The following is a 27,312-nucleotide window of genomic DNA, read 5'->3' as shown; positions in this document are numbered from 1 at the left end:
CCCAGCCTTTGTTATGCTCCATACACATGATCAGACTTTCCGACAACAAAACCGTGGAATTTTGTTTGAAGGTTGTTGGCTCAAACTTGTCTTGAATACACACGGTCACACAAACGTTGGCCTTCAATTACAAACGTAGTGACGTATTATACGTACTACGTGGCTTTTCAGCACTTTAGTACCACACTTTGGGCTCCTTCTGCTAATTTTGTGTTAGTAAAAATTTAGTGAGTGTTGATTCATGCTTTTCAGTTCGTTTCTGAACGGCCGTTCGTCAACCAGACATGTTGCGGAATCTGAGGAGAGAATGTCTTATTTATTATTGGCCTTGGAGTTGTTGCTTTGACATTATTTTTTTGGTTGAATAATGATTTGATTTGGTATATTTTCTATATTTTTGGATGCACAGAATGCACTTTTTGGTTAAGTTCTATTGGCAGATAGCATGTCTAATTTTATTTGTTTTCTTTTTTTAATGCACAATAAAAAAATTGTGTAGAATAATACTTGGCTATGTGTTTTACTTCAAATGACAGTTTGGGAGTAGGCAGTTACGTTTAAAAAAAATACAATGTAAAATTAACAAGGGACACCAACATAGTTGTATCTTTGTTCTGTAGTTAAAAACGACGGGATAATGGTGTTGCGGTAACTTGCACAAGTAAACAAAAAAAAAAAATTATAATTATTCTTGATATCACTTGTGGCGGTAGGACCCTGTGCTACCTGGAGGATTGCTGGTTTACGCCAGATTTTGGAGAGACAGACACGCTGATTGCACAGCTGTGCGCTGGGCTATTTAGTTTTGACCTGGCTATGGCTCAATGTTCCACCCCAACAGACAGGAAGTCTGTGCATGGGAGTCAGGTGGCCCATTCCTCTGAGAGGAGTCAGAGGCTGCATGGGTGTAGCCAGAGCATGTATGTCTGCAGGAGGCAGACGTACTTGGTGACAGAACAGCAAGACGCTGCTGAGGAGTGAGCTAGGAGAAAGCTTAACTCTAGGAAACTCTTTTGGGTCTGAGGAGCAGACCTAAGGCCTAGGCTAAAGGCCTGAATCAGCCCTATGGGAAGAATGTAAGCCTGGAGGCTAAAGTATTGAGTGTGCAAAATACAGTAATGGTGGAACCCCCCTGCGTGGGTACTGATGTCTTTGTGAACTTTCTGTGCTTTTAAATAAAAGTGGGCTACTGGGCCTTTAAAAATACAGTTTTGTACTGGCGTACTCACTGGAAAACGCACCAACCGTTTGAGTCTGATAACCCCAATCTTACACACTAGAAAAGAAAAGCCTTTGAAAATTAGTTTGAAATAACTCCATCAGTATCACCAGCAAAGCAGCTTCATTATTATCCCATTAAAGAGACAATGTGCGCTGCATTTGGAGATTTCAGAATTTGCCACGTCACAAATGTTAAGTCTCCATTACGAACGCTAGTTTACAGACAGCGGCGGCAGCGGAGACAGAAGACCGGGCCACCGCTTGTAAAAGAGCTAGAAGAAGGCGCGGTGGCCCGGCAAGAAGAACCGAAGAGGGGGACAACTTTTTTTTTACAGGTGAATGGGTAGGGGTACATTGTACCCCATAATCATTCACATAGGGTGGGGGGCCAGTATCCGGGGCCCCCTTATTAAAGGGGGCTCACGGATCCCGATAACCCCCCCCACCCGCAGACCCCAACAACCAACGGCCAGGGTTGTCGGGAAGAGGCCCTTGTCCTCATCAACATGGGGACAAGGTGCTTTGGGGTGGGGGGGGCAATGCAGCCCCCCCTTCCCCAAGGCACCCCCCCCATGTTGAGGGCACGTGGCCTGGTACGGCTCAGGAGGGGGGCAGGGCACTCGTCCCCATCCCTTTTCCTGGCCGGCCGTGTAGCGTGCTCGGAAAAGGGTCTGGACCTGGGGGGGCCCCATGCCGATTTTTCAGCGTAGGGATTCCCCTTTAAGTCCATACCAGGTGACGGGGCCAGCGACGCCTCCTTCGCTGGTCCTGGCTACCTGGAGACGCGCTCAAAATGAGCGGACTTTCCTTCACATGTGTGGGCGAGTCCGTTCATTTCAAAAGTGCGGCGGATTAATGTGCCATATTAGTCCGCTGCAAAAGTACCGTGTGTGAGCAAGTAGCTCGTTCGGAAAGTCCGGCGGAAAGTCCGCCAGACTAAGTCCGCCGGATAGTCTGCTACGTGTGTACGCGGCATTAGTCTGCCTGTAAATTGACGCATCTGTATTGTGCATAGAACCTGCCGCAGCAGAACTGACATACAGTGCCTTGAAAAAGTATTCATACCCCTTGACATGTTCCACATTTTGTCATGTTACAACCAAAAATATAGATTTTTTTTTTTTAATTGAGATTTTATGTGCTAGACCGACACAAAGTGGCACATAATTGTGAAGTGAAAGTAAAATGATAAATGGTTTTACATTTTTTTTACAAATATGTAAAATATGTGGGGTGCATTTGTATTCAGCCTCCCTGGGTCAATACTTGTAGAACCACCTTTCGCTGCAATTACAGCTGCAAGTATTTTTGGGTATGTCTCTGCCCCCTCTCCCACACCAAACACCTTGTCCCCATGTTGATTTGTCAGAAACTTGTCTCTTGTGTTTATTAAATTTTTGACACTGAATGGGTAGGGGTAGGGGAAGAGCATGTGCTATGTTTTGTAAATTTCGTTTTTTCCTAAGACTATAGTCGGGTCTGAGGGTTAATTTCAGTAAATTGTGGTCTTGGCATCAGTTTGACTGGGCTGTACTATGTTCTGCCTGGTCATAGGTGTAGGTATCACCTTTGACAGGCATTGGAACACAGGCTGGTTGGACGCATTGGGAACCAATCTCTCTCTCTGAGCCAATTGGTGGGTGCTTTGTCTCACTGTGTATTCCAGGAGAGGGTACTTAAGGTGCTGAGGTCACGTGGTTCGGGGTCCAAGTCCAGAAGTATGTTCTGACTGCATGGTCCTGGTCCTCCTGACCAGCCCCCAGAGCCACTCATGGCCTGGGGTGTGGATCCATCCATTTCCGAGTCTCGGGATAGGCTAGTCCGAGGCACAGTAACTGGAAGGAGGATTTCAAGGTGGTCCGGTGCCGTCTTGGATTTGGAGAGGCCCAGCAACTCAAAACGCAACCAGGGGAGGACTCTTCAGAAGAGAGCCACACACGAGGCTGGCTGCTCGGCAAGAGCCTGGAAGCTAAGCTGAAAGGACACAAAATAAATCCGCATTCTTGCGGTATTGCTGGACCGGCTGCAAAATACTGGTACTGTAAGAAAGTTCCTAATTTCATCCTTCAGTTACATCTAAGTTTCTGTGCTAATTTAAAGTCCTACAATCAAGTCTGTGGCAGAGACTTTTCTCATTTAAAGTTCTACAATTAAGTCTGTGGCAGAGACTCTGCTAAGCTTAAATCACCTGTCGGCTGCTAAATCCACAAACAGGGATTAATCCGGTAGTTGGAATATCCAGTAACGAATGGCTATTCCCTGGATCATCTAGAGAGACAGCAGTTCCAAAAGTACCTGAGCTTTACTACCCATACCCTCTATTCCCAACTGAGAGACTGTGTTCTGTTCAACGTTTTATGCAAATAAACATTCCGAAAAGGATTCAAGTGTCGGTCTCTGAAAAACCCACCAGTCACCACACCGTTTCACCGGGGAAATCTATTGACAGTTGATGATTGGTTTTTAAAAGGACACCGCAATCAGCTTTCTGGCTCTGCTCCTCAACAGCCAGCTTACAATGTGCCCTGATTGGGCAAAGGTAATCTATTTGAAAGTGGAACTAAACCCATCGATTTAATTTCTTTCCAAAGCAAAGAGAAACTGCAGGTCTCTACTCAGGCTTCCGAAGCCTCTATCCAAGGGATCTCACTGAGGTTGCAGGATGAGAATGGGTATGCAAACAATAAAAACATTAGTGTCCCAAACACAGCACAGCATGCAGAGCTATTCATTCAAAAGGTAATAGCGGCCTCCATCAAAGCCAAACCAACAATGAGTTTTGCCCCTCCCGCGGGGGAGAACCTGTTGGGGGTGTGGCTCTGACTGAGTCAGCTGAAACCAAAAGGAGATAATTTCAGGAGAACCTCATATCACCTGTGAAGCATAGCAGCGGAAATGTGGTTTGGGGGTTCCTTTGCTGCTTTAGGACCTGGGGAGCTTTCAGTCATTGAGTCAACTATACATTCTGCATCAAATAATGTCTGCTTGATGAGAATGTGAGGCCATCTGTCCAAAAGTTAAAGTGGAGCTCCAACCAAACAGTGATTCCCCAACCCCCACAACACCCCCCCCCCCACCCTCGCTACATTTGGCACTTTTTTTGGGGGGGGGTACCTGGTTTTGACAGGTACCCACTTCCACCTCAATTCGCCACAGTAAGTTCAGCCCCCCTCCTTCCCCCACAGCCAGCCCTTTCACAAAGCACAGCACGCTTTGCACACGTGCAGTAGGGGCCCTTAGGCAAGATGGCGGCTTGGGTGAAGACACCACTGGATTCAGGACAGGTAAGTGCCCTAATATTAAAAGTTAGCGGCTACAGTATTTGTAGCTGCTGACTTAATTTTTTCTGAAGGAGCCTGGAGCTCCTCAAAGTTAAACCAGAAACAAATCTTTAAATGGAGCCAAAGCTCAATAGCAAATCCAAGTAATGGTTCAAAAAATAATAAATGGGGGGGGGTTAAAGTGGTTGTTACCCCAACATTTTATATTTCTGATCCTGATATGTGCCTGCTGTACCATGTACTTGTATAAGAAAATATCCTACGCTTTTTCTAATGCTTCCTTTTTTGTGAAAGCCCTGGTGTTCCAGCCAGTTCCTCTGCTTTCCTATTAAAAACTGACCACGCTAAGTAGGAGAACACATCGTGGTCAGTTCTCTAGCTCTGCTGGGAACTTAGCCTGCTCTCCTCCAATGATCAGACTTGTCCTGACACACCTCTGCTGCATAGCCATTCACTGAGAAGCTCAAAGTACTGTTGCTGCTCCTCCCCTCAGCTCTTATGCAGCTGAGAAAAGAGGGAATGTGATCACTTATAAATAATTGGAAAAAAAGTTTTGATAATTTTTTTTTATTATTTTACACAAATGTTTTGCCTTTCATTTCTATTTTAAACTGAATGGATTGTTTTACAAGGTGGAAAATACAAAAGAGGGGAAGGCACACTGACCTAGTGCATTACCATAAAACAGCTTTATTTAAAATTAAATCAAATAGCAAAATGGCTACTCACAAACGAGTATTGATCATAGGCAAAATCAATACAAATAGATCCATCGCACCAAACGTTTGGCGAATCCAGACCAGATGTCCGAGGAATTTGGTGAAAACCTCTACGGAAATGGCTAACGCGTTTCGGGAGTGACCCCCTTTCTTCAGAGCCAAAAAGGGCAAGAAAGGGGGTCACTCCCGAAACGCGTTAGCCATTTCCGTAGAGGTATTCAGCAAATTCCTCGGACATCTGGTCTGGATTCGCCAAACGTTTGGTGCGATGGATCTACTTGTATTGATTATGCCTTTGATCAATACTCGTTTGTGAGTAGCCATTTTGCTATTTGATTTAATTTTAAATAAAGCTGTTTTATGGTAATGCACTAGGTCAGTGCGCCTTCCCCTCTTTTGTATTTTCTCTCTTTAGTATTTGAACACCCAATGTTCTAAAGGAGGGCTGCAAGACTTAGTGACTACACCATTTCAAACTGTATATATCACATTTCAAAGACCAAGAAACCAGAGCGCAGGAGAATTTGCTGTTTTTGTTTTACAAGGTGACTGTTTACAATTACTTTAAAGCAGAGTTCTGCTTAAAAAAAATGAAAATTAAAAGAGTTAGCAGCTACAAATACTGCAGCTGCTGACTTTTAATAATCAGACACTTACCTGTCCCAGGGTCCAGTGATGCGGGGATCGAAGCCCCGCTTGTCTCCCCCTCCGCTCAGCGGCACCGGCATTGTAACTGTGGGCATCTGGCTGTGGTTTCACAGCCTGGCACCCACTGCGCATTCGCGAGCGGTGCCGCGCAATCATCTGGGACCTGTGACGTGCCCCAGATGATTGACAAGAGGGAGGGGCAGAGCTGATCTCCCTTCCTGCGCTGAGGGAAGTGACGTCAAGAGCCCAGGCGCTGAAGGAGGCAAACTACAAGGAACCCCCTAGCAACAGGCATTTAGGAGGTAAGAACATTTTTTTTTCTCCAAATTTTTTTTTTTTTTGCACATAAATGACTTTTTTTTTTTGGGTGGAACTCCACTTTAAGTGCTGGCCTAGTCAAAGCCCTGATTTGAACACAATTGAAATGCTGTAGTGGAATTTGAAATGGGCAGTTAATGTAAGGAAGACCACAGATGCTTTCCATGGAGCAGTTGTAAAATATTTTTATTGCTGTCTTGTTATAAAAGAAGCATGTCATCCCAGATCAGCACCACAGGATAGTAAAGGAGTTTCTCATCTTGAAGTCACATACAGCTGGTACGTTCTGGGTACTGATCCGTTCTTGTTAGGCTCTGGGGTTATTTCTAGCTCTGCGGGAGACACGGTGGATTTCAGATTTAACCTCTGTAATATTGTGGTTATAAAGAGAAAAATTTCCATCCGCGCCAGACCTTCTCCAATGCAACTCCTCTTCCCTGTGGATGGCAATACAAGACCAGATCATGGTCAGAAATACACAAAATATTTATCAAAAGCCTGACCGTTCAAGTGTTGAACTGATGCCACATCCCTATATTATATATATATATATATATATATATATATATATATATATATATATATATATATATATATATATATATATATATATATATATATATATAGTGGAAAAAAAACAGGCCCATCATATCCCTCTTCTCTGCCTGAATTAAATTCAAAAAGCTCCTTCTATGTGGGTTTTCTACATTTTGGGCCGATATTTTAGAGATTTTTTTTTTTTTTTAGGCTTTTTTTCTATGCAGGCAACTATTTTCTCTTTGGGATTGCACTGCTGTCCCCTTCAGGGGTACCTCTCAAGTGTGGAAAATTGGAAGTAGAATATTCCCCTCCTTGTCCTCCACGCTAAATACCTCTGGGGCTTTCCACATTATGCCGTATATGACTTTTGTTTTAGGATTAGCAAGTGAGTACCTTTGGTATACTTACTAATTGTGTCTTATTTTTTCTTGAAAACATAAATATTAGTAACATAATCCTCCTTTTTTGTGCATCCCATTGCCATTTCTTGCCATCACATTGTTTCCCAGGGTGTGGACCCCTTTTTTGTCAGCTGTGGGATGAATATTTACCCCAATTAATAATTTAATATACTAGGAAAATGTTCCCTTGAACTACCTCCTGAATGTGTATTATGCTGTTATTGGCATCCGTATCTGATCTCTCTACATAAACATTGTAAGATATAGCCATGTGTTTAATTTTGGATTGATATGTCTCTAAATATATATTACTTTTCTATATAATGAGTTACTACCTGACCTTTGTCTTTTAGTGCCTATTCATTGTATTCTTCCACAAAGAACTCCCTTAGAGTCCATTCACACAGGGGCAACTTTGGATCCGACTTGAAGTCGTCCCAAGTTGCCTCAAGTTGCGCAACATGATGAAATCAATGGAAGTGAATGGAGCCATCTTAATGTACACTACTGAAGTCGCTCCGACTTCAGAAAAGGTTCCTGTACGACTTCAATCCAACTTCTAGGTGACTTGTACCCATTGATTTCAAAGGAAGTTGCCTCCAAGTCGGATCCCCTGTCTTACCTGAAGCAACTTTCCAGGAAGTAAAAATAGTTTTCTAGGCAAACCCCTCCCACAGAGCTGATTATTATGTGATTGGCCACTGGTAAAGTCCCCTGTCCTGGAAGCAACTTCAAGTTGCCTTGTAAGTTTCCTCAAGTTGTGCTGTGATTTATACTCAAGTCGTGTCCAAGTTGCCTCCCAAAGTCTCGCTGGAAATCGTGTTGCCCCTGTGTGAATGGACTCTGAGAGTCCATTCACACAGGGGCAACACGATTTCCAGCGAGACTTTGGGAGGCAACTTGGACACGACTTGAGTATAAATCACAGCACAACTTGAGGAAACTTACAAGGCAACTTGAAGTTGCTTCCAGGACAGGGGACTTTACCAGTGGCCAATCACATAATAATCAGCTCTGTGGGAGGGGTTTGCCTAGAAAACTATTTTTACTTCCTGGAAAGTTGCTTCAGGTAAGACAGGGGATCCGACTTGGAGGCAACTTCCTTTGAAATCAATGGGTACAAGTCACCTAGAAGTTGGATTGAAGTCGTACAGGAACCTTTTCTGAAGTCGGAGCGACTTCAGTAGTGTACATTAAGATGGCTCCATTCACTTCCATTGATTTCATCATGTTGCGCAACTTGAGGCAACTTGGGACGACTTCAAGTCGGATCCAAAGTTGCCCCTGTGTGAATGGACTCTAAGGGAGTTCTTTGTGGAAGAATACAATGAATAGGCACTAAAAGACAAAGGTCAGGTAGTAACTCATTAGCAATGTAATGTTATGTTGAATCTGAATAGGATATGTCACAACTTGTTTCTGTAGTCATGAACCTCCATGTTCATGAGGTTTTATCCTAAATAGAATTTGAATGTGTTTGTACCTAAATAAAACTTATATATAAAATTTAACAGTGTTTGTTGGTGCCTTCAAAGTCCCTTCCCCAATCCAGTTTGTTTTTCCCTTTTATCCCAAAGAATGATAAAGCAGTGGTAGTTGGAACAATCATTAATTCACAACTGGACTACGCAAACTTGCTTTACATAGGATTACCACAATATCAACTTGCGCGATTACAACTGATCCAAAACACAGCGGCAAGGCTGATAACAGGAAAAAAACCCTGGGAACCAATCTCTCCTTCCCTGAGGAGCCTACATTGGCTAACCGTAAAAAAATGTCAGGAAAACTTGGCAGAAGTGACTCATGCAGATAGCAGAGGAATGAAGCAGCAGACAGAAATGACATTTAGTGCTCTGAATTGAGGCAAGTACACACCATAGAAGGATATGCTTTGTTCATATATTTGTTCAAATTTTATGTCTGAAGCCGCGTACACACGGGCGGACTGTCTGGCCAACTTAGTCTGTCGAAACACATTTCAGCGGACAGTCCGCTCGTGTGTGGGCTTCAGCGGACTTTTTCAACGTGCTGTCTGGCGGACTAAGTATTTCGGAATTTCCGTAATATTGTCCGTCATACTTTGGTTTCAGCGGACAATCCACTCGTGAGTAGGCTAGTTCGACGGACTAAGTATGGCGCATGCTCAGAAAGGATTTACACGGCGAAAGGTTGCATTGCTGTGTATTGGACTTCCTATTTCTAGTCCCGTCGTACGTGCTGTACACGTCATCGCGCAAGCTTTCGACGGACTGTTTGTGCATCCGTGTGTGGTCAAGTCCGTTCATTCGAAAGTAGGACGGACTGTCCGTCGGATTGTCTGACGGACTAAGTTGGCCATACAGTCCGACCGTGTGTACGCGGCTTGAGGTTTACAACCACTTTAAATACTCTAAAGTATAAAAGGTTTAAACTTATACCCCCATCCTGTTTTTGGAGGTATTCTGTTTTAAAACAGTTCTGTTATGTTCCCCCGAATTACTTTTTTGTAACTTGTCCGTGTCTTCACACAAAATGTTTACTTACAGATAGACAGACAGGGAATCCAACAAAGAAATTCCTTTGCTGTACCACGTTACAACTTATGTGTCTGACATATAAGAATGCAGGACAGAAGTAAATGAAGAAGCACAAGCAGCAAGGCAAGGATATAGCTTCACAGTAGAGCTCAAGAACAACTGTACACAACAGGGGTCATAATTACTATTTATCCAAAATTAATCCAATTGGAGATGAGAGCCTTAAAGTCTTACTAAACCCAGGAGCCTGCATTCATTATAGCCGGCCTCCCACAGTACACAGAACATGGAAATGCAATTATTTTAGTAAATATAGACTGCCAAATACCTTTTCTCATCAGCAGTATATAGTAGTCTTGTGACTTATATCAGTATCTGGCCAAGCACTGGTTAAAGCTTGCAGGAGGAATTTTCATTCTGCTCTGACTGTCCTATGAGGCTGCAGGACCCCTGATTGGACCATGTCGATTGGCCCTGTGTGGATCATATGCACCCCCCCCCCAAAAAAAAAGGAAAAGAAAAAAAAACACCTCTTTTACACACCAAACTGAGCATGTGCAGAGTGCCCCCAAGGCTCTGTTCAATCAAGGGAAGGAATGGGGACGGTAAAAAGGGAGGATCAAAGAAGACAGGCTCAGACAACCGTTTTACACAATTCAGAGGATTGACCTCTTAGGATCCACAGTGAGTATAATAAGCATGCTTTACTACAGACTGATTTTAGCAACACTTTATCTTCAAAACCTCCCAACAAGTCATTGTCATGGTTATGCAGTGATCTTCCTGTTTGCTTACCTCCCCTCATGTGTTCAGGCTAAGAGGCCAGCCACTTCCACCTTGTGGTTTTTATAATCTCTCCTCTAAGCATGGCTCCACCCCAGGCCCTATCAGGGAACCTTATATTAACCTGTGCACTGCAGGCCATCAGTGCTGATCAACCATTGTGTATTCCTTTGTGTGTTTAGCTTCCTGTTACCTGCTGTGTGCTCTTCTGTTGTTCCATTACCGACTTTGGCGTGTCTTTGACTATCCCTGTTTGCCTGTGATCCTGACCTTTTGGCGTGTCCCTGACTATTCCTGTCTGCTTGTGGCCCCAACCTTGGCTTTGTCCCTCACCATCCCTATCCTCCAGTTGCCTACTGTGGGTGTGTGCTGGGGGACCCGGGGGTTGTGACCTGGAGCCAGTTGCAGCCAAGTCCATCCTCACCACTCGAGGCTCTGGTGAACACCTGCTGGCTCTTAGACTCCGCGCCCCAGGGAATCTTACGCTCTAACCCCGGTGGGACCTCTCTTCCGTCCGCAGCAGTCAGCCGTAGGGTCCACAACCTTGCGATGCACTCCTGATCCCTACGGTGTGCATCTGTCACCTCGCCTTAAGGTGACCTGACAGTCATCTTTACATGCTACATTTGCATGATTTGTATTGATGAGAGACCTTACCCAATGAGAAAGGCAGAAATGCATCATTCTTCTTGAAGCCACCATTTTCATTCAAAAAGTGTGTGGGGTCAAACTTCTGAGGGTTCCTAAAATATTTGGGATCCTTCAAGACAGATGTCAGCATTGGGAAGACAAGTGTGCCCTGGAAGCATAATGAAATAAATACATACTATGTAAAAATAGCAGTCACTTGTAACAGTTGCAAAGATTAAAGAGAGATAGCCTGGAAAAAAACAGCTTCTACCTATATTTCTCTGCCAGTGTAAAGACTGCACTTTGTAGGAAACACGTTTAGTTAAAAGTTACACAATGTTTGAATAAAAAAAAAAAATTAAAACTGACCCCAAAACACAAATATATCCCAGTGACAAACACCTAAAGCTGTGTAGTATTAGAATTAGTATAAATAAATGATAATAGACAGTCCTACATGTATGATCTGGACCAGGGGGTCTTCAAACTTTCTAAACAAAAAAGGGCCAGTTTACTGTCCTTTAGACTGTAGGGGGCCGGACTACGGCCAGTGGGGGTAGAAATTGTCCTGGTGTCAGTGGGAATAAACAGTGCCCCATACTTGATATTAGGAGGAGGAATAGTGCCCCATTTTTGGTTTCAGTGATATTATGAGTAGTATAGAGGGTGACAGTGCATAGAAGAGGAAGTAGTGCGGTATTAGTGAAGAAAGATCTATATTTTAGAAGAAGAAGTACTCAAGACAATTGTGAAGAAAAAGAAGATACACCAGCTAATCTATAAATAGAAATGTTGTCTATATACACTATATTACCAAAAGTATTGGGTCGCCTGCCTTTACACGCACTTGAACTTTAATGACATCCAAGTCTTAGCCCACGTACACACGGTCGGAGATTTTGCCAACCAAATCCGTCGGATTTTTCCTGTCGGATTTAGTCCTATGGATTGTGTCCGAAACTGTTGTATACACACGGTCGGGCCAAGTTGGCGAAAAATCCGATCTTTCAGAACGTGATGACGTAATTTCGTTACGATGGGACTACATTCAGGCTAGTAGCCAATAGCTTTGATGTAGGAATTTAATCTGAGCATGCGTGGCACTTGGTCCGATGAAAATGCTCTACACATGATCGGATTAGGTCCGTCCGGCCCAGTTGGTCGTTGGAAAATTGGGTCGGACGGAGATTCGGACGGAATCAGTCCGATGCATACCACACACAGTCGGATTATCTGACGACACGGTCCGATAAGACTCATTCCGACAGATTCTCCGACCGTGTGTACAAGGGCTTAGTCCTTAGGGTTCAATATTGAGTTGGGATGAATTAGAGCGGAGACTGCGAGCCAGGCATTCTCATCCAATATCTGTGCCTGGCCTCAAACGCGCTTCTGGAAGAATGGTCAAAAATCTCCATAGACACACTCCTAAACCTTGTGGACAGCCTTCCCAGAAGAGTTGAAGCTGTTATAGCTGCAAAGGGTGGGCCAACTCAATATTGAACCCTATGGACTTAGACTGGGATGCCATTAAAGTCCATGTGCGTGCAAAGGCAGGCTTCCCAATACTTTTGGTAATATTGTGCATCTGTTAGGGGTTGTGTCTACAAGTTTTGGGCTTGTGCTGAAGGCCTTCTGAGATCATTCAAAATTCATTAACAGATGTATTTGACCTGCAGAATTACGATCACAGTGCAGCACATGCTGGAAAGCAATCCGGGGGGCACAGCCCTAATTTCTTGCATTGTTGACTGTCAACTTGACAAGTCATATTACATTTGTGGTTTAGGTAGGCGATTGGAGGGTGGTATAATCCCAGTTCAACCATCTGTTCTACTGCCCCTTGCCAAAGCCTATCAACGCAGGCCCTTATCCTGGTGTGCACAGTAGAAACAAGCCCTGAAGTTTCTGACCTTAGGAATGTTATATCCTCGAAACGTGACATCCTGGCTGACACCACGAGGCAGTGATAGAGGCGTTATGTCAGCCACCCGCTGAATTTCATGGATGACAGCATCTGTATATGGCATTTTTACACGATCCTCTACTGAAGGACTCCGGCTCTGGCCAATTACATGGTCAATCTCCTCGTGGACCTTCCCTTTAGAGTTTTCAAAGAAAGGTTTGTTAAAACACCAGAGTGGGTACACTTAGATTTTTTTTTTTACTGTAGTATATTAAGCACCTGCAATTATACTGGAAGTACAAGAATTAAAACAAAGTACCACTGCAGCCAATAGCAGTCTGTACTGTTTTGTGAATGGTAGATCTTTTCAACCAAACGCAACCACCTAACCTAGATGCCTGCATAGACATACATAACCTACAAATAATAAAAAAAAAAAAACCTTCATTACTCACACTACTACATGATGAGGAGTCATAGGCTAAGTCTTTAATGAAAATTCATATAAAAACAATATTTAAAAATTGTTTTATAATGTATTTGGGAAAAAAAAGAAAAGAAAATCCATTGTTCTGTTTTGCATATGCATGTTAAAATTTTCACTTTTGGCCTCAAAAATTCTTTAAAACCCTCAAAGATGTTGTTATTTGCTGAAAGTGCAGGACCTGCATAAAAAACATGGTAGGTAAAAAATTTTATGTTGTGCAATATGCGAAAACTGATTATAAAATGTATATTTTTTTCCAGTACAAAATACACTCAAAATTAATCTTTGAACACAAATACAATATAAAATTCCATATTTCATTTTTTGTAAAATGTAAAAGACAATACGGTGTTGAATTGATAGATACCAAATATGTAAACCCTTAAAAATGCCATTCTTCCAAATACCACCTTCCCTTATACCAATAATTAAGCCAGACGACTTGTTTTTGGGTAAAAATGGCCAAAGCAGCCTTTTATTACATAAAACCAACCATAACAAAACACTTTAATACCTAATAAGAAATGGTAATACACAGCAAAAAACATATCATAACATATCTGGCTGAAATGAAACTGCATAGGATTTTTGAAGGCACCCTTGACTGATTCAACTATCTGTATCTGGCACCACCTTGCCTTTTCACAGCCCCCAGCCATAACTTACGCTAGCTCTGGGACAATTGTTTGGCAAATTCACAAGCTGATACAGCCAACTATTACTTCCGCCCTCATTAGGGCAGGTACACCCATACCAGAGATGGGCCCAACCCATCGTTATTCAAAGAACTTCACCATCCCCGCCTTCAAAAACTCTACGACCTCTGCCAGCTGCTACGACATTGCGCAATCCCGTCCATGATAATACTAACAGCACTAAACTAAATAAACATTCTATTGCCTATTACATCACCAAAAAAGGGACGGGAGAATCTTGTCTGTTGCTGTCCCAAAGTTTAAGTGCTGTTAGAAGAATGGCACCCACCAAGCAAACCCTTAGGACCACCCAGTCCTCATCCTGCCCCACCCTAAAATCCTCCAATGGGTATTGTTAATCATACCCCACCCTATTTATAATCCCTCCTATTAGCTGCCTTATTTTTACACAACCCCCCACCTTACTCTAGCCTTTCAAGACAAACCCCATCATGTAGGCTCTACGCTTATGCTGCGCTTTAGCTCCTGGCCTATACTGTTTATCCGTTTATTGGTAACTGTGATTGATGGCCCTGGAATTGTTCACTCCAGCATGCTTGCCAATACCCAATATGTGTTGTGAAATTTGCATTTACATACACATGTGGGTTCTTAAAGTGCGCAGGTTTACAGATGTGCATGCAGGTAAGGGATCCCTTAATTATTTTATTTTTCAAATTCACTTAGAATATTTTCCCTTCACTTTATTGCTATCATGAGGGGGACAAAACGTTCCTTTGTAATAGTAAAGTGCAGTGTCAGGCTGTCTTTACATAGACATTAGGGGTCAAATAGACCCCTAATGTCTCCTATGTGCTGTGCATATTGCAAATCTGGAACAAAGAGTCAATGATCCACTTCTATCTTGGCCACCACCAGCATCTTACAGCAGAGAAGCCAAAAGTTCTCCCAGTCCAGTGCTTTTAGTTTTAAATACTGCATTGAGGATTAATGTTCTCCTATGCTCTCCCACTTACCATCATTATGTAATTTATTGTAGCCCTGAGCTCCACGCACCATCATGTATGTAATTTATAGTAGCCCTGGGCTCCTGAAACCTCTGGGTAGGGTGTCCCCACCACGGAGGGCTGTATTGACAACATGATCACTCCTACATTGACAACAGAATAATTTTAAACCAAGCTTGGGGCTGTTATTGCAGCTGCACTTTGGTATAACCAACTGCCATGACATGTAGGATGAATCTTTGGCAGTCAAATAAAGTAACGCGCTAAAAGAGAAATAGTATTGTGCTTTCACAGTCAGTATTATGATATAGTACGTGTTGTGGTGTCAGATCAACCCATCTAGATTTGTGTTACAGTGGGTATAGAAAAGAATCACTCTCCTATCAAATAATCACAGTTTGTTACTTTGCAGCCTGAAATGAAGACAGGCACCATTTTTGTTTACTCATTTGCATTTACTCATTGCAATTTATAACATCCAAGTGAATGATATAACACCAGCATGTCAGAAAAAAACCCAAAAAAACAGAATCACTGCATTGGAAAAAAAGGATCACCCCCTCCTAAAAATGAATCAGGTTTAGCTAATCACCTTTTTAATGGCACATAAAGCTATTTTAACTGTGATCAGATGTGGTCATTTTGATTAGGTCAGCATAAAATGAGCTTTCCTGGAGCATTTCAGTCCCTGGTAGTGCAACTGAAGCAAACAAACAATCAACTCTGGCTAGCAAGACACTGTCAGGAGATGGATACAAAAACAAAGCAAAGGCTTTATCCATTGCCTAGAAGCACAGTGAAGTCTATTATAATGAAATAGAAGGCATTTTGTACTACACAGGCCCTCACTGGATTGGGACATTAATCCAAACTGGAAGAAAGTGTCAGGAGAAAACTGGTCAGAGGCTACCAAGAGGCCCTTCAGCAACTCTGAACCAGTTGCAGGAATTTATGACAAAGAGTGGTCATTGCATGCATGTGACAACAATATCACAAATTCTCTACAAATGTGACTTGTATGGGAGGGTTGTAAGAAAAAAAAAAAAAAAGAATCTCCTCAAGAATGGTCACATGCAGTCACGACTGCACTTTGCGAAAACACACCTTGAAAATTGAGGCCACATGGAAAAAGGTGTTAAGGTCGGAGGAGACTAAAATTCAAACAAACGATATGTCTGGCGAAATCCAATACAGTTCGCCGTCCAAATAACACCATTCCTACAGTAAAACATGGAGGTGGTAATATCCTGTTATGGGGGCATTTCTCTGCAACAGGGACTGGAGAACTTGTTAGGATAGAAAAATAAAAAAAATGGAGGGGCAAAGTACCGTCAAATTCTTGAGAAAAAATCTGCTGTCCTCTGTCAGAAAGTTGTCAATGGGAAGAAGGTTTACTTTCCAACATGACAATGACCCAAACCACACAGCAAAAGTGACCACAAAGTGGATGAAGAAAAAAAAAAGGTGAATGTCCTTGCATAGCCTAGTCAAAGTCCCGACCCCATTGAAAAATCTGTAGAATGACTTGATGACTGCAGTCCACAAATGGTCACCATCAAAAGGTGATTCAACAAAGTCCTGACACAAGGGGGTGATCCTTTTTCCAACTCAGTGATTCTGTTTTTGAATTTTTTATTTTTTTTTCTGACCTGGTGTCAGATCTTTTACTTGGATGTCATAAGTTGCGTTGAGTAAATACAGCTGGATAAAACAAAATCTGTCTTCATTTCAGGTTGCAAAGCAACAAAATGTGCTTTGTTTCTCTACCCACTTGTATATGTATATAAGCGGTTTCCGTTTAAGGACAGACATTCCTCCAGTTTTATTGCATGATGTTGGTCAGTGGCAAGACCTGGTTTTGTAGTTTGCCTCCATCTGTGTCAGTTTACCCATATGAGGACTAGACGTCCCTTCAAGTACTCTACTAGGCAAGTATTTTGGTAACGGACTGGCCTAACAGTAATCAGTTTGACGCAGTGGGCCAGCTGGGAAATGTATAATGGAGGTTGCGCTAACTTTTGTTTGCTATGATGGTATCTTATTTCCAAGGGCAAGATACCATCATAGCAAACAAAAGTTAGCACAACCTCCATTATAAGTATATATTAATTAGATTGATTCAAATAGTGATATTTCTATATTGGGTTGCAGCAAACAGATATATTATATATTTTTTTGTCCCTAGTGCACCGGTATTTTTTCCATTTTTTTGCTGCAGCTGGGAAATGTATTCCAATATACACAAGCCAAAAATTTCTGCAACAATTTCTAGGGGTGTGTAAGGGTGGGTTTTTTGAGAATCTTAAGGGCAAAAAAAAAAATCTGTAATCTTGATGATATATTTATTATATAATATTATTATATTATTATATAATAAAAATGCAGTGACTATTGTAATTTCAACAATTTTTGCAATATCCAAATCAACATAATGTATAAGTATTGGGATGCTACATGATACTTACTTTCCTCTTCTGTATATTTTAGCAAAATAAGTAGACTGTACTTTAGAGTTGTGCTTGTAGTTTCTGTCCCAGCAAAAAAGAGATCAATAACGGTTCCAAATAAATTATCAAAGTGAAATTGAGAATTTGGATTGTCCTTTTCCTGTGTTATTAAATTTAAAATATCATAAATTATATATATATATATATAAAAAAAATACACCTTTGTTTTCAGCATGTTATCCTCCTATGTTTGGCATGGACATTGAGCAAACTCTAGTGAATTTAACATGACAAGGGATAGATAATGGCAGCTATACCAACTCAGGTGATAATATAGGGCATCATGTAAATGAAAACCCTCCAAACATCCAGTCTGTTGCTACAAAGGTGCAAGTTTCCTGGGATCTCCAAATTTCTGAGATTTGCCCAAACTCTTTTCCAAATTGATCCTGACTGCAGCACACACCATTAGGTCATAAGACCCAGAGGCACAAGGGAAGTCATGGCTGAGGGACTTCCGTTATTCTGCAGTCTGGTTTCTGTAGAAATGTTTAGAACATTACCAACCTGTCATTAAGGTTCCGATCCCCTTTTATGCACTGGAGGTTGTATAGATATGATAGATCCCCAGTGCTTAATACAAAATTTATAAATTGGTAATAATGACTATAATGAATTAAAATAAAACAAATAATTAAATTAATAAAATGCATACAGCACTAATGACAGCTTCATCATAGTGAATGGGCCATTGGAAAAGCTCTAATCCTACAACAAATGCAACTTTTCTAGTCTGCAATTGCAGACCTGGTAAGATTTCTAAATGTAATTCAGTAACAAGGTTTTCTTCATTTTGGAAAGCTGAGCAGATGTTTATATGGAAATCAAGCTGCTCACCTTAGCAAGACACCTTGTTGTTTGTACCCAATTAATTCACGCAAAGTCTAGTTAGTGTTCTTCCTACCTCACCAAAATGCTAAAGCGGCTTCAACATCCAACATACCACTGGGTACACTGGGCAACTGATCCACCACTCTGCACTATGGTTCCTCCTGGTGGCCGCTACCCCACTGCTGTTTCCTGTAGTGACATAGAGCATGACCAATAGAACCACAGATTGTCGAAGGGGCAAGGCATCTGACACTCCCAGAGTATGTGAAGATTCTCCTGGAGTCTGAAATTTTTCATCAAAAAAATAATCTGTTACCTCTGGAGAAGTACGTTTCCAGGGGCCCTTTTTTTTAGGAAACTGTTTTGGTGGCAACAGTGTCAACTATCATTTGTCATTTATCATTTCAACTATCAGTGTAAACTATCATTTTTAGCTTTAGCTAACTAAAATGAAGATTGAACAGTAATGAATATTGAAGGACACAGCACAACAAGTCAAGAGGAAAAGTAAAACAGCACATATACATCACCTCCTCCATCTTGATGAGGAAGCAGTCAATGAAGTCTCGAGGACAGTTGACATCAAGTGTCTGCCTATGACTTTCCAAAGACTCTGCAATGAACTCTCTCAACTTGTCAAGATTTTTAAATATTGCCTGATGGGGTCCAGGAAGGATTTTCATTGTCTTTGGAAAAATATTGAGGAGCTGAAAATAAAAAAAATTACAGGTTGTGTATTTCTTTTTATGAAAAAAAGGTTTAGCCCTGATTCACAGCTGAGTGTTTTGTCTCTTGAAGCTCAAAGTCCTAAAATTCTCAACAAAGTCATGCTTTTAAATTATGCCTGTTCACATATGAATGCTCAGGTGCCTATAGCTCAACACTACATGAGCAACTTTAGAAGCAGAATAGGGTCCTAATAGGGTCCTAATGGACTTCAATGGAAGCACCAGAAAAATGGCTGAAATGGTCAGGAATTTTTTTTTCAAACCTATCCAACCATCCACTCCTTCTAGAAACAGGTTTTTCATTGTCTAAGCCCTTGTACACACGGTCGGACATTCTGATAACCAAATCCGTCGGTTTTTGTCAGACGGATTTTGTCCGAAACTGTTGCATACACACGGTCGGACAAAGTTGTCGGAAAATCCGACCGTTCAGAACGTGATGACGTTATTTCGTTACGACGGGACTACGTTCACGCTAGTAGCCAATAACTTTGATTTGAGCATGCGTGGCACTTTGTCCGATCGGAATTCTCTACACATGATTGGAGTATGTCCGATTGGAGCATTTTGTCTGGAAATTTTACCAACAAGTTGGATAACTTGGTCCGTCGGATACTCCGACGGAAACAGTCCGATGGAGACCACACACAGTCGGAATATCTGACAAAACGGTGCGATCGGACACATTCCGTTGGAATCTCCAACCGTGTGTACAAGGTCTAAAATAAATTGCTGAAGTATGGAAAAAAATTGCTCCATTATATGTAAATGCTCAGTTGCAAATGCAACCTTAGAGAAAGAGTGCATGGACACTTTCAAAACCATCATCTCCAGAACCATCAAACCTATTTCATCTGCACTCAACTTATTTTAGTTCATTCTTAGCAAGTAGGATTAGGAAAATGACAATAGCAATTAAACAAGTTTTTCAAATCTGCCTACCCCAGATTGGCAAAACGCTGTATGCTACCGTCAAGAACATAATATTACCTGCAAAGTCCAATGAGAGAAATGAAGTTCTGAGAGTCCAAACACTTAATATCAATATTTGCTCAAACTAGAGATTTCCTTTTGGGACACTTTTGTGAGAATTACTGGAATCACACTGCCATATTACAATTAGGGATGAGCCGATGGGTCGGTTTGAACCTAGATTTAGACTGAACTTCTGTTCTGGCATTCGGATGAGCATCCAAACTTTCACCCATCCAGCCCCCTTTTTAGCAGGAGCCAAAAATTATATACATAGAAGCAGTATTTATACCACTTCAATATATGGCCATGACGACGTATACAAAGGGGCAGGCACAGTGGTGACATTACTGCTCAAAAATGGCAGAAGCCATTATTGTGACATTACTGCTCAAAAATGGGCAGAAGCCATTATTGAGCAGTGACAATGACCAGATATGGCTATAGCCATATTTGGTCAATGAGGACATTACCACTTTCCCTGCACCATCCCTTATATAGCTGATGACAGCTTGGGGAACTGTAATTTGGCTATGGGCACCATCAGAATTGGCCCTGTGTGCTGGGTTGTCTTTATTTCTCCCCGCAAGTTGGTACACAGCGGGCATCCTGATTAACAATGCATTTAGAACAAGGGACATTTTTTGGGGATTTGTATTTGTTTAATAAAGTACTTGTCAAATATTTGGGTGTCTATTTCTAGGTGACATTTATTTTTGGGAATGAGTAGGGGTTCTATGTACCCCATACTCATTCATGTGCGGGAAGGCCAGTATCTGTGGGCCCTCTTATCACTAAAAGGGCTTCCAGATTTTAATAAGCCCCCCACCTACACAGACTCCCACAGCCACTGGCCAGGGTTGTGAGGAAAAGGGTCTTGCCCTCATCAACATGGGGACACGGTGTCTTGCCAAAGTAGTCCACCCTGGCAAGACAATCCACCCATGTTGAGAGGACATATGGCCTGGTATTGTTCATGAGAAGGAGGGGTACATGCTTGCAACCCCCCTTTGCTGGCCAGCCAGGCTGCAGATTAAGTCTTGTATGGATTTTTAGGGGGACCTTGTGAATTTTCTTCTTTAAATCCATACCAGACTCAAAGGATTCCTGCTTTAGGATGCTATAGCAAAAGTCACATTTACAAAATATATATTTTTGTTTCTGCTGAAAAGTCCGGTAGCGTGTACGCGGCATTAGGACAACTTACAATGCCCCATACGGAGGACATGAGCAAAAATAGTTCTTCAAGCAATTTAAGCATATTCCGAAACTTCTTGTCTTCATAATCAAATCGGTCTCCAAAAACCACTGAACAGATAACATTGGACACTGCCAGACGCAGGAGACTGGTGGGATCAAAGGGTACTTCTGCAAAGAAACCACAGGTTTTGTTTAATCAACAGCACATAAAGAAAGCTTTAAATTACATACATGGCCTTCACCAAAAGCAGAACTTCTTTTAAATCATGCATTCTCAATAAAATAAACTCTGGGCGGCTTTGGGAATCAAAATGAGGTGATTGTAGCGTGTTTTATCTCCTTTAGCCCTTCCTGTCACCTCATCCCTTTAAAACCGAACGCATAATTAAACAGGTTCTGTGGCTGATTAAGGTGGTAATTAAAAACTTTAGAACCTGTGTAATTCATATGTGTTCGGGTTTAAAGGGATAAGGTGGCAACCCTAGACAGTACGCATATATGCGGCCTCACTGGACTGGAGATTTTTTCTGCGGGGCCGCATATATGCCCATCTGTCTTTGTACTGGGAGTGTTCTGCACAGCGCACTTCCAGCATAGAGACTAGGGACTCAGCGGGAGCCTTGGGTCCCATACTAACAATCAGGACTCAGAATCCCCAGTTCCAGGTCACCTGATCGCTGTGATAGCCTCTGATTGGCTATCACACTGATCAGTTAGTGTGAAGCTGCCCTTGTGTTTCTCTCTGAATGGAGAGGAAAGATACATTGGGGTTGATTTAATAAAAAGACAAATAGACTGTGCACTTTGCAAAGTGCAGTTGCTACAAAGCTTAGTAAATGAGATAAAGCTTTTGTTTGCAGTGAGTACCCAATCATGTGCAAGGAAATGAAAAAACAGCATTTTTCTTGTACATGATTGGATGGTGGAAGTCAGCAGAGTTTCTGCTATTTGACTAAACTCTGGAGGAACTGCACTTTGCAAAGTGCACAGTCTGTTTGCCTTTAGTAAATCAACCTCATTGCATCCATATTTCCTTGTAGAGAAAGATAAACAAAAGACAGTATAATAAAATATTAAAGAAAGAAAAAATACCTCGATCAAGGTTTGATCTAGGTCAGTGCCAGGGTTAGTGTTTGGGTCAAGTAGGGGATCAAAGGTCATGGTCAGTATATTTTGGGCAGGTTAAAAAAAAAAAAAAAAAAAAAAAAAAAAAAAATATATATATATATATATATATATATATATATATATATATATATATATATATATATATATATATATATATATATATATATATATATATATATATATATATATATATATATATATCTATATATCTATATATCTATATATATATATATATATATATATATATATATATATAAGCAAAATGTGCACTATTGTTTCTGGGCTGTACTACGGGTACAAACAGCAAATAACATACAATTATGTGGTATTTCTGCGATCGTTGGGAGCAGGACAATTTATCCATTTGCCGACCAGCCACCGTCATTGTACTGCGGCACGTCGGCTCGTTCCCTCACATCGCTGTAGCTGTACATAGGCCCTTTAAACAGCTATAGCGGATTGCCCACACACCCGCTGCAAGGCAGGGAAGCTGATGCGCATGGCTGAGATGTCCGCCGGCCACCCACGATTGCTCCACAGAGGGGTAGAACGGGGATCTTTCAATGTATACAGACAGATCCCTGTTCTGTCAGGGGAGTAGATTAGGAACAGTGATCTCTCTCCTCCTTCAGTCAGGGAACACATTTAACCTCTTTATTGCCCCCTTGATGGCCTGCTAGAGACATTCATTCAGTAATCAGTGCATTTTTATAGCACTGATCACTGTATAAAATGTCAATGGTCCCAAAAAAGTGTCAAAAGTACCTGATCTGTCTGACGCAATCCCGCAAAAAATAAATATCTGATCACTGCCATTACTACAAAAAATAAATAATACTAATGTCATATCTATTCCCTATTTTGTAGACATTATAACTTTTGTGCAAACCAATCAATATACGCTTTTTTTTTTTTTTTACCAAAAATATGTAGAAGAATACATATGGGCCTAAACTGATATAGAAATTAAATTTTTCTTCTTTTTTTTGGGGGGGGGGGGGGGGGGGAATTATAGCAAAAAATACTGTTTTGTTTTTTTCAAAATTTTAGGTCTTTTTTTGTTTATAATTCACCTGAATTCACAAAGCAGTTGTGATGATATGTGCTGTTTTACTAACACATGTCAAAGTTGCAAAATTGTGCTTAGGCATCGACATTTGTTTTACCCTTAGGCAAGAAGGGGTTAAGTACATTGCAAGTACAGAAAAATAACTCATAAAAAGATCAGAACCAATAAATAGAAGTATTTGAATACAGGGTGGAGTGCTGCTCTAAGTGAACAATACATTGTAAGAGACACAAGATATAAATGATTTAATAATCATATACAACTGATTACAGACAGCAATAAAAACTGACAGGCGTTCTAATCCTTCTCCACGGTTATCCAAAACTAAAAGTTTAGCCATACATTAAATACCAATTACTGGTGTCTGAACACTCAAGAAAAACAACTAACATTGCTAACAAAGCTGTTCACCAACCTCCATTCTTTCTAAATTCCTCCGCCAGATAGTAGGCTTCCTTTTGTATGCGCTCCTCTATGCTTCTCTTCCCCATCCCAAAATTCCTGAGAGTAGACAGCGAGAATCGACGCATCAACTTCCATCGCTCCCCATTGCTGAGAATCAGTCCTGTTACCAAAGTATATTGTGTATTTTGTCACTATTTAATGAAAAATGTCAGGTTACATATATGAAGGAATACTAAAGTAAACTAACTGAATACCGAAAAATGTTATGGTACCGGTCTGTGACCTGTTAGGAACAGCAGGAGGCTTGATTAACCACTTCAGCCTGAGCCTATTTTTCAAACTTGTTGTTTACAAGTAAAAATCATTTTTTTTGCTCGAAAATTACTTAGAAAAATAAATAAAATATAATAATAATAATAATATATATTATTATTATTAATATTATATTATATATATATATATATATATATATATATATATATATATATATATATATATATAAAATATATTATAAAACATATATAATTTATTTTTGGGGATTCTAACACCCTAGAGAATAAAATGGCGGTTGTTGCAATACCCTGTCACACCTTATTTGCGCAGCGGTCTTACAAGCGCACTTGCTTTGGAAAAAAAAAATACTTTTTTTTAAATCAAAAAAGTAAGACAACAGTAAATTTAGCCCAATTTTTTTTTTTTATATTCTGAAAGATAATGTTACACCAAGTAAATCGATATCCATCATGTCATGCTTCAAAGTTGCGCCCACTCGTGGAACGGCGACCAATTTTTACCTTTAAAACTCTCCATATGCGAAGTTTAAAAAAAAAAATCTACAGGTTGCATTTTATTTTTTTTTGTTACAGAGGAGGTCTAAGGCTATAATTAGCTCTCACTCTAATGATTGCGGCGATACCTCACATGTATGGTTTGAACACCGTTTTCAGATGCGGGGGCTACCCACGTATGTATTCGCTTCTGCATACGAGCATGGCGGGATGGGGCAAGTTTAAAAAACTTTTTTTGTTATGGCAGCTCCCTGCTGCCATAACGATAACCCTCTTCAAAGTACCGATGTATAATGATGGTGGGCGGTCCGTAAGTAGTTAAATTCCCATTGGAACAGAGAGCTACCAGAGCACTTTACCGTTCTGGTAGCTGTCCATTCCGGGTTGTGGTAGGGGGCAATGTGGTGCACGATTCAACGCATCAAACAGCTTCCCTTTTTTTTTTTGTACAAACTTTATTTGAAGTGTATAAAATGTACACTTCAGCCATGGAAGTGTACAGCAGCACAATGCGCTGCTATACAATTCAGCACAGTGCACGGCAATAAAATGAAGCATGTCTGCATTTTTTTCAGAGTACGATGCAGTGCAGCCATAGGCTGAGTTTCTGTGTGAAAGGAACACATTGGACACAACTGTTTCTTGTATGTCCTTGCAGTGACAGACATTTTACAATGCATTCAAGCATCTGTCACCACACACTGCTTGAAGAGGGGGGGGGGGGGGGGGAGAGAAGATGTGTACCAGGAGGGCCATTTTAGGGGTAGATGATTTATGCTAGGAAGGGTGAATTTTTTTTTGGGGGGGGGGCAAAGATTTGTGCTGAGAGGGGGGATTTTAGCAAGGGGGCAGATTTGTACTTGGAGGAGGGGGAATTTATGATGTAGATTAGTGTTCAGTGTTTTTTCTGACACATAGTGCACATACATTTTGGGGGGGGGGGGGTGTAGTTTGGCATGTTTGGCCTGGGTTCTAGATGACCTTGTCCCGACTGTAGTCACCACATCTAAGGGCTGATAAGCTGCAATATATATTTGTGTAGCACCCTGATGTTTAGGCAGGTTTTCTCCTAAATTTACCCGCCAAGTGTAGTTACCTTGGCTCATTGTTAGGGATCAATTTCACCCCAAGTCTGGAACTGCTGCACTTCTCTCTTCTGCTGCCAGGTACCTGGTGGCATTAGATAAGACAAGAGCAAAGCAAGGACAGATTAGGAGCATATGGGGTATCTCAGCCAATGGGTAGGGGTTTTCTTGAATCCCTTGGCCTGCTGGGAGAAACGATGCATTTGGGTGGAGTCAGGTGATCAGGCTTTTGTGCCATCTGGATGGCTGTCTGGGCGGATGTGTGTTGTACTGCCCGGGCTTCTAGGCTGGAGTTTGGGCCTATCCCACATTTGGCTGCTAGGCCGGAGTTTGGGCCTATCCAGGGCACATCTGACTGCTAGGTTGTCTGAGGGTCTATCCAGAAGGAAGAGAGCAGTGCAGGGTTGGGACTGTGGCTTGCAGTCCAACCAGAAGTGATGGTTCTGCCAGCCAGAAAACCTGTTGTGGTCGAAGGAAGAGGGGAAGCTGTCACCACTAAGGGACCATCCATCTTACTGTCAGGGACCACAGTGCGTAGCTGAAGCAAGTACCGGAGCAGTATTCTCACCAACCGGGGACGGTGAAGAATCAGGAAACGTCAGCAGGTGTCAAGCCAGGGAACGAGCAGGCCAGTGAGGGTGAAGCTTAATAAGTATCTGGAGTGCCAAGCTAGGGACTCAGCAGGGAAGCGGGGGTGATGCTTGAGGAAGATACTACAGTGAAGACTGGAAGTGCTCAAGGGATTCAGTGGCAATGAATCATCTAGCCTATTGAGAGAGACTGGAAGCTCAGTGGGTTGAATAACTGCAAGAAGTGATTGTAGAAGAAGTGACGGAACTGTTACACCTTGTGTTAGAAACTGTTATGTTGTACACACGGTCAGATTTTCCAACGGGAAGTGTTTGATAGGAGCTCGTTGTTGGAAATTCCAACCGTGTGTAGGCTCCATCGGACATTTTCCGTCAAAATTTCCTACAAACAAAATTTAAGATCTGGATCTCAAATTTTCCGACAACAAAATCTGTTGTCGGAAATTCTGATCGTGTGTACACAATTCCGACGCACAAAGTTTCACACATGCTCAGAATCAAGCAGAAGAGCCGCACTGGCTATTGAACTTAATTTTTCTTGACTCGTTGTAAGTGTTGTATGTCACCACGTTCTTGGCGATCGGAATTTCCGACAACATTTGTATGACCGTGTATACGCAAGACAAGTTTGAGCCAACATCCATCGAAAAAAAAAAAAAAAAACACATGGATTTTGTTGTCGGAATGTCCGACCGTGTGTACGCGGCATTAGAGGCTGTTGCCATAGGAGACAGCATTCCTACACCTGCAGATGTGGCATCTTGCTGGATGCCTTTCCCTGCCTGGCTGTCTACCCGTAGAAGTCAGAGTCTGCCAATTAACATTGCAACTACCTAAGGGTGTCCTGGCCTTCTCTTCCAAAGTTCTATTTAAAGTGGTTGTACACACTGTAC

The 27,312-nt window shown here is 41.6% G+C and overlaps 1 protein-coding gene across 1 annotated transcript in view; it reads right to left on the bottom strand.

Moving 5' to 3' along the window:
* Positions 1 to 6,356: 6,356 nt before the first annotated feature.
* Positions 6,357 to 27,312, bottom strand: part of LOC143982671 (cytochrome P450 2C23-like) — a 46,269-nt gene continuing 25,313 nt past the window's right edge. Inside the window, exons 4-10 of the mRNA XM_077481591.1 lie at positions 23,967 to 24,116; positions 21,362 to 21,522; positions 18,985 to 19,161; positions 17,582 to 17,723; positions 12,974 to 13,161; positions 11,088 to 11,229; positions 6,357 to 6,624 (exon numbers count right to left, since the gene is read on the bottom strand). Of these exons, the coding sequence (XP_077337717.1) occupies positions 6,443 to 6,624; positions 11,088 to 11,229; positions 12,974 to 13,161; positions 17,582 to 17,723; positions 18,985 to 19,161; positions 21,362 to 21,522; positions 23,967 to 24,116 (1,142 nt within the window). The 3' untranslated portion in view covers positions 6,357 to 6,442. The remainder of the gene's footprint in view (positions 6,625 to 11,087; positions 11,230 to 12,973; positions 13,162 to 17,581; positions 17,724 to 18,984; positions 19,162 to 21,361; positions 21,523 to 23,966; positions 24,117 to 27,312) is intronic.

The sequence above is a fragment of the Lithobates pipiens genome, unplaced genomic scaffold (genome assembly GCF_037356315.1).
Source record: "Lithobates pipiens isolate NorthernLeopardFrog02 unplaced genomic scaffold, aLitPip1_a1.2 Scaffold_1, whole genome shotgun sequence".
In the NCBI taxonomy this organism is placed as follows: domain Eukaryota; kingdom Metazoa; phylum Chordata; class Amphibia; order Anura; family Ranidae; genus Lithobates; species Lithobates pipiens.
This window is presented reverse-complemented; position numbering and strand designations above follow the sequence as displayed.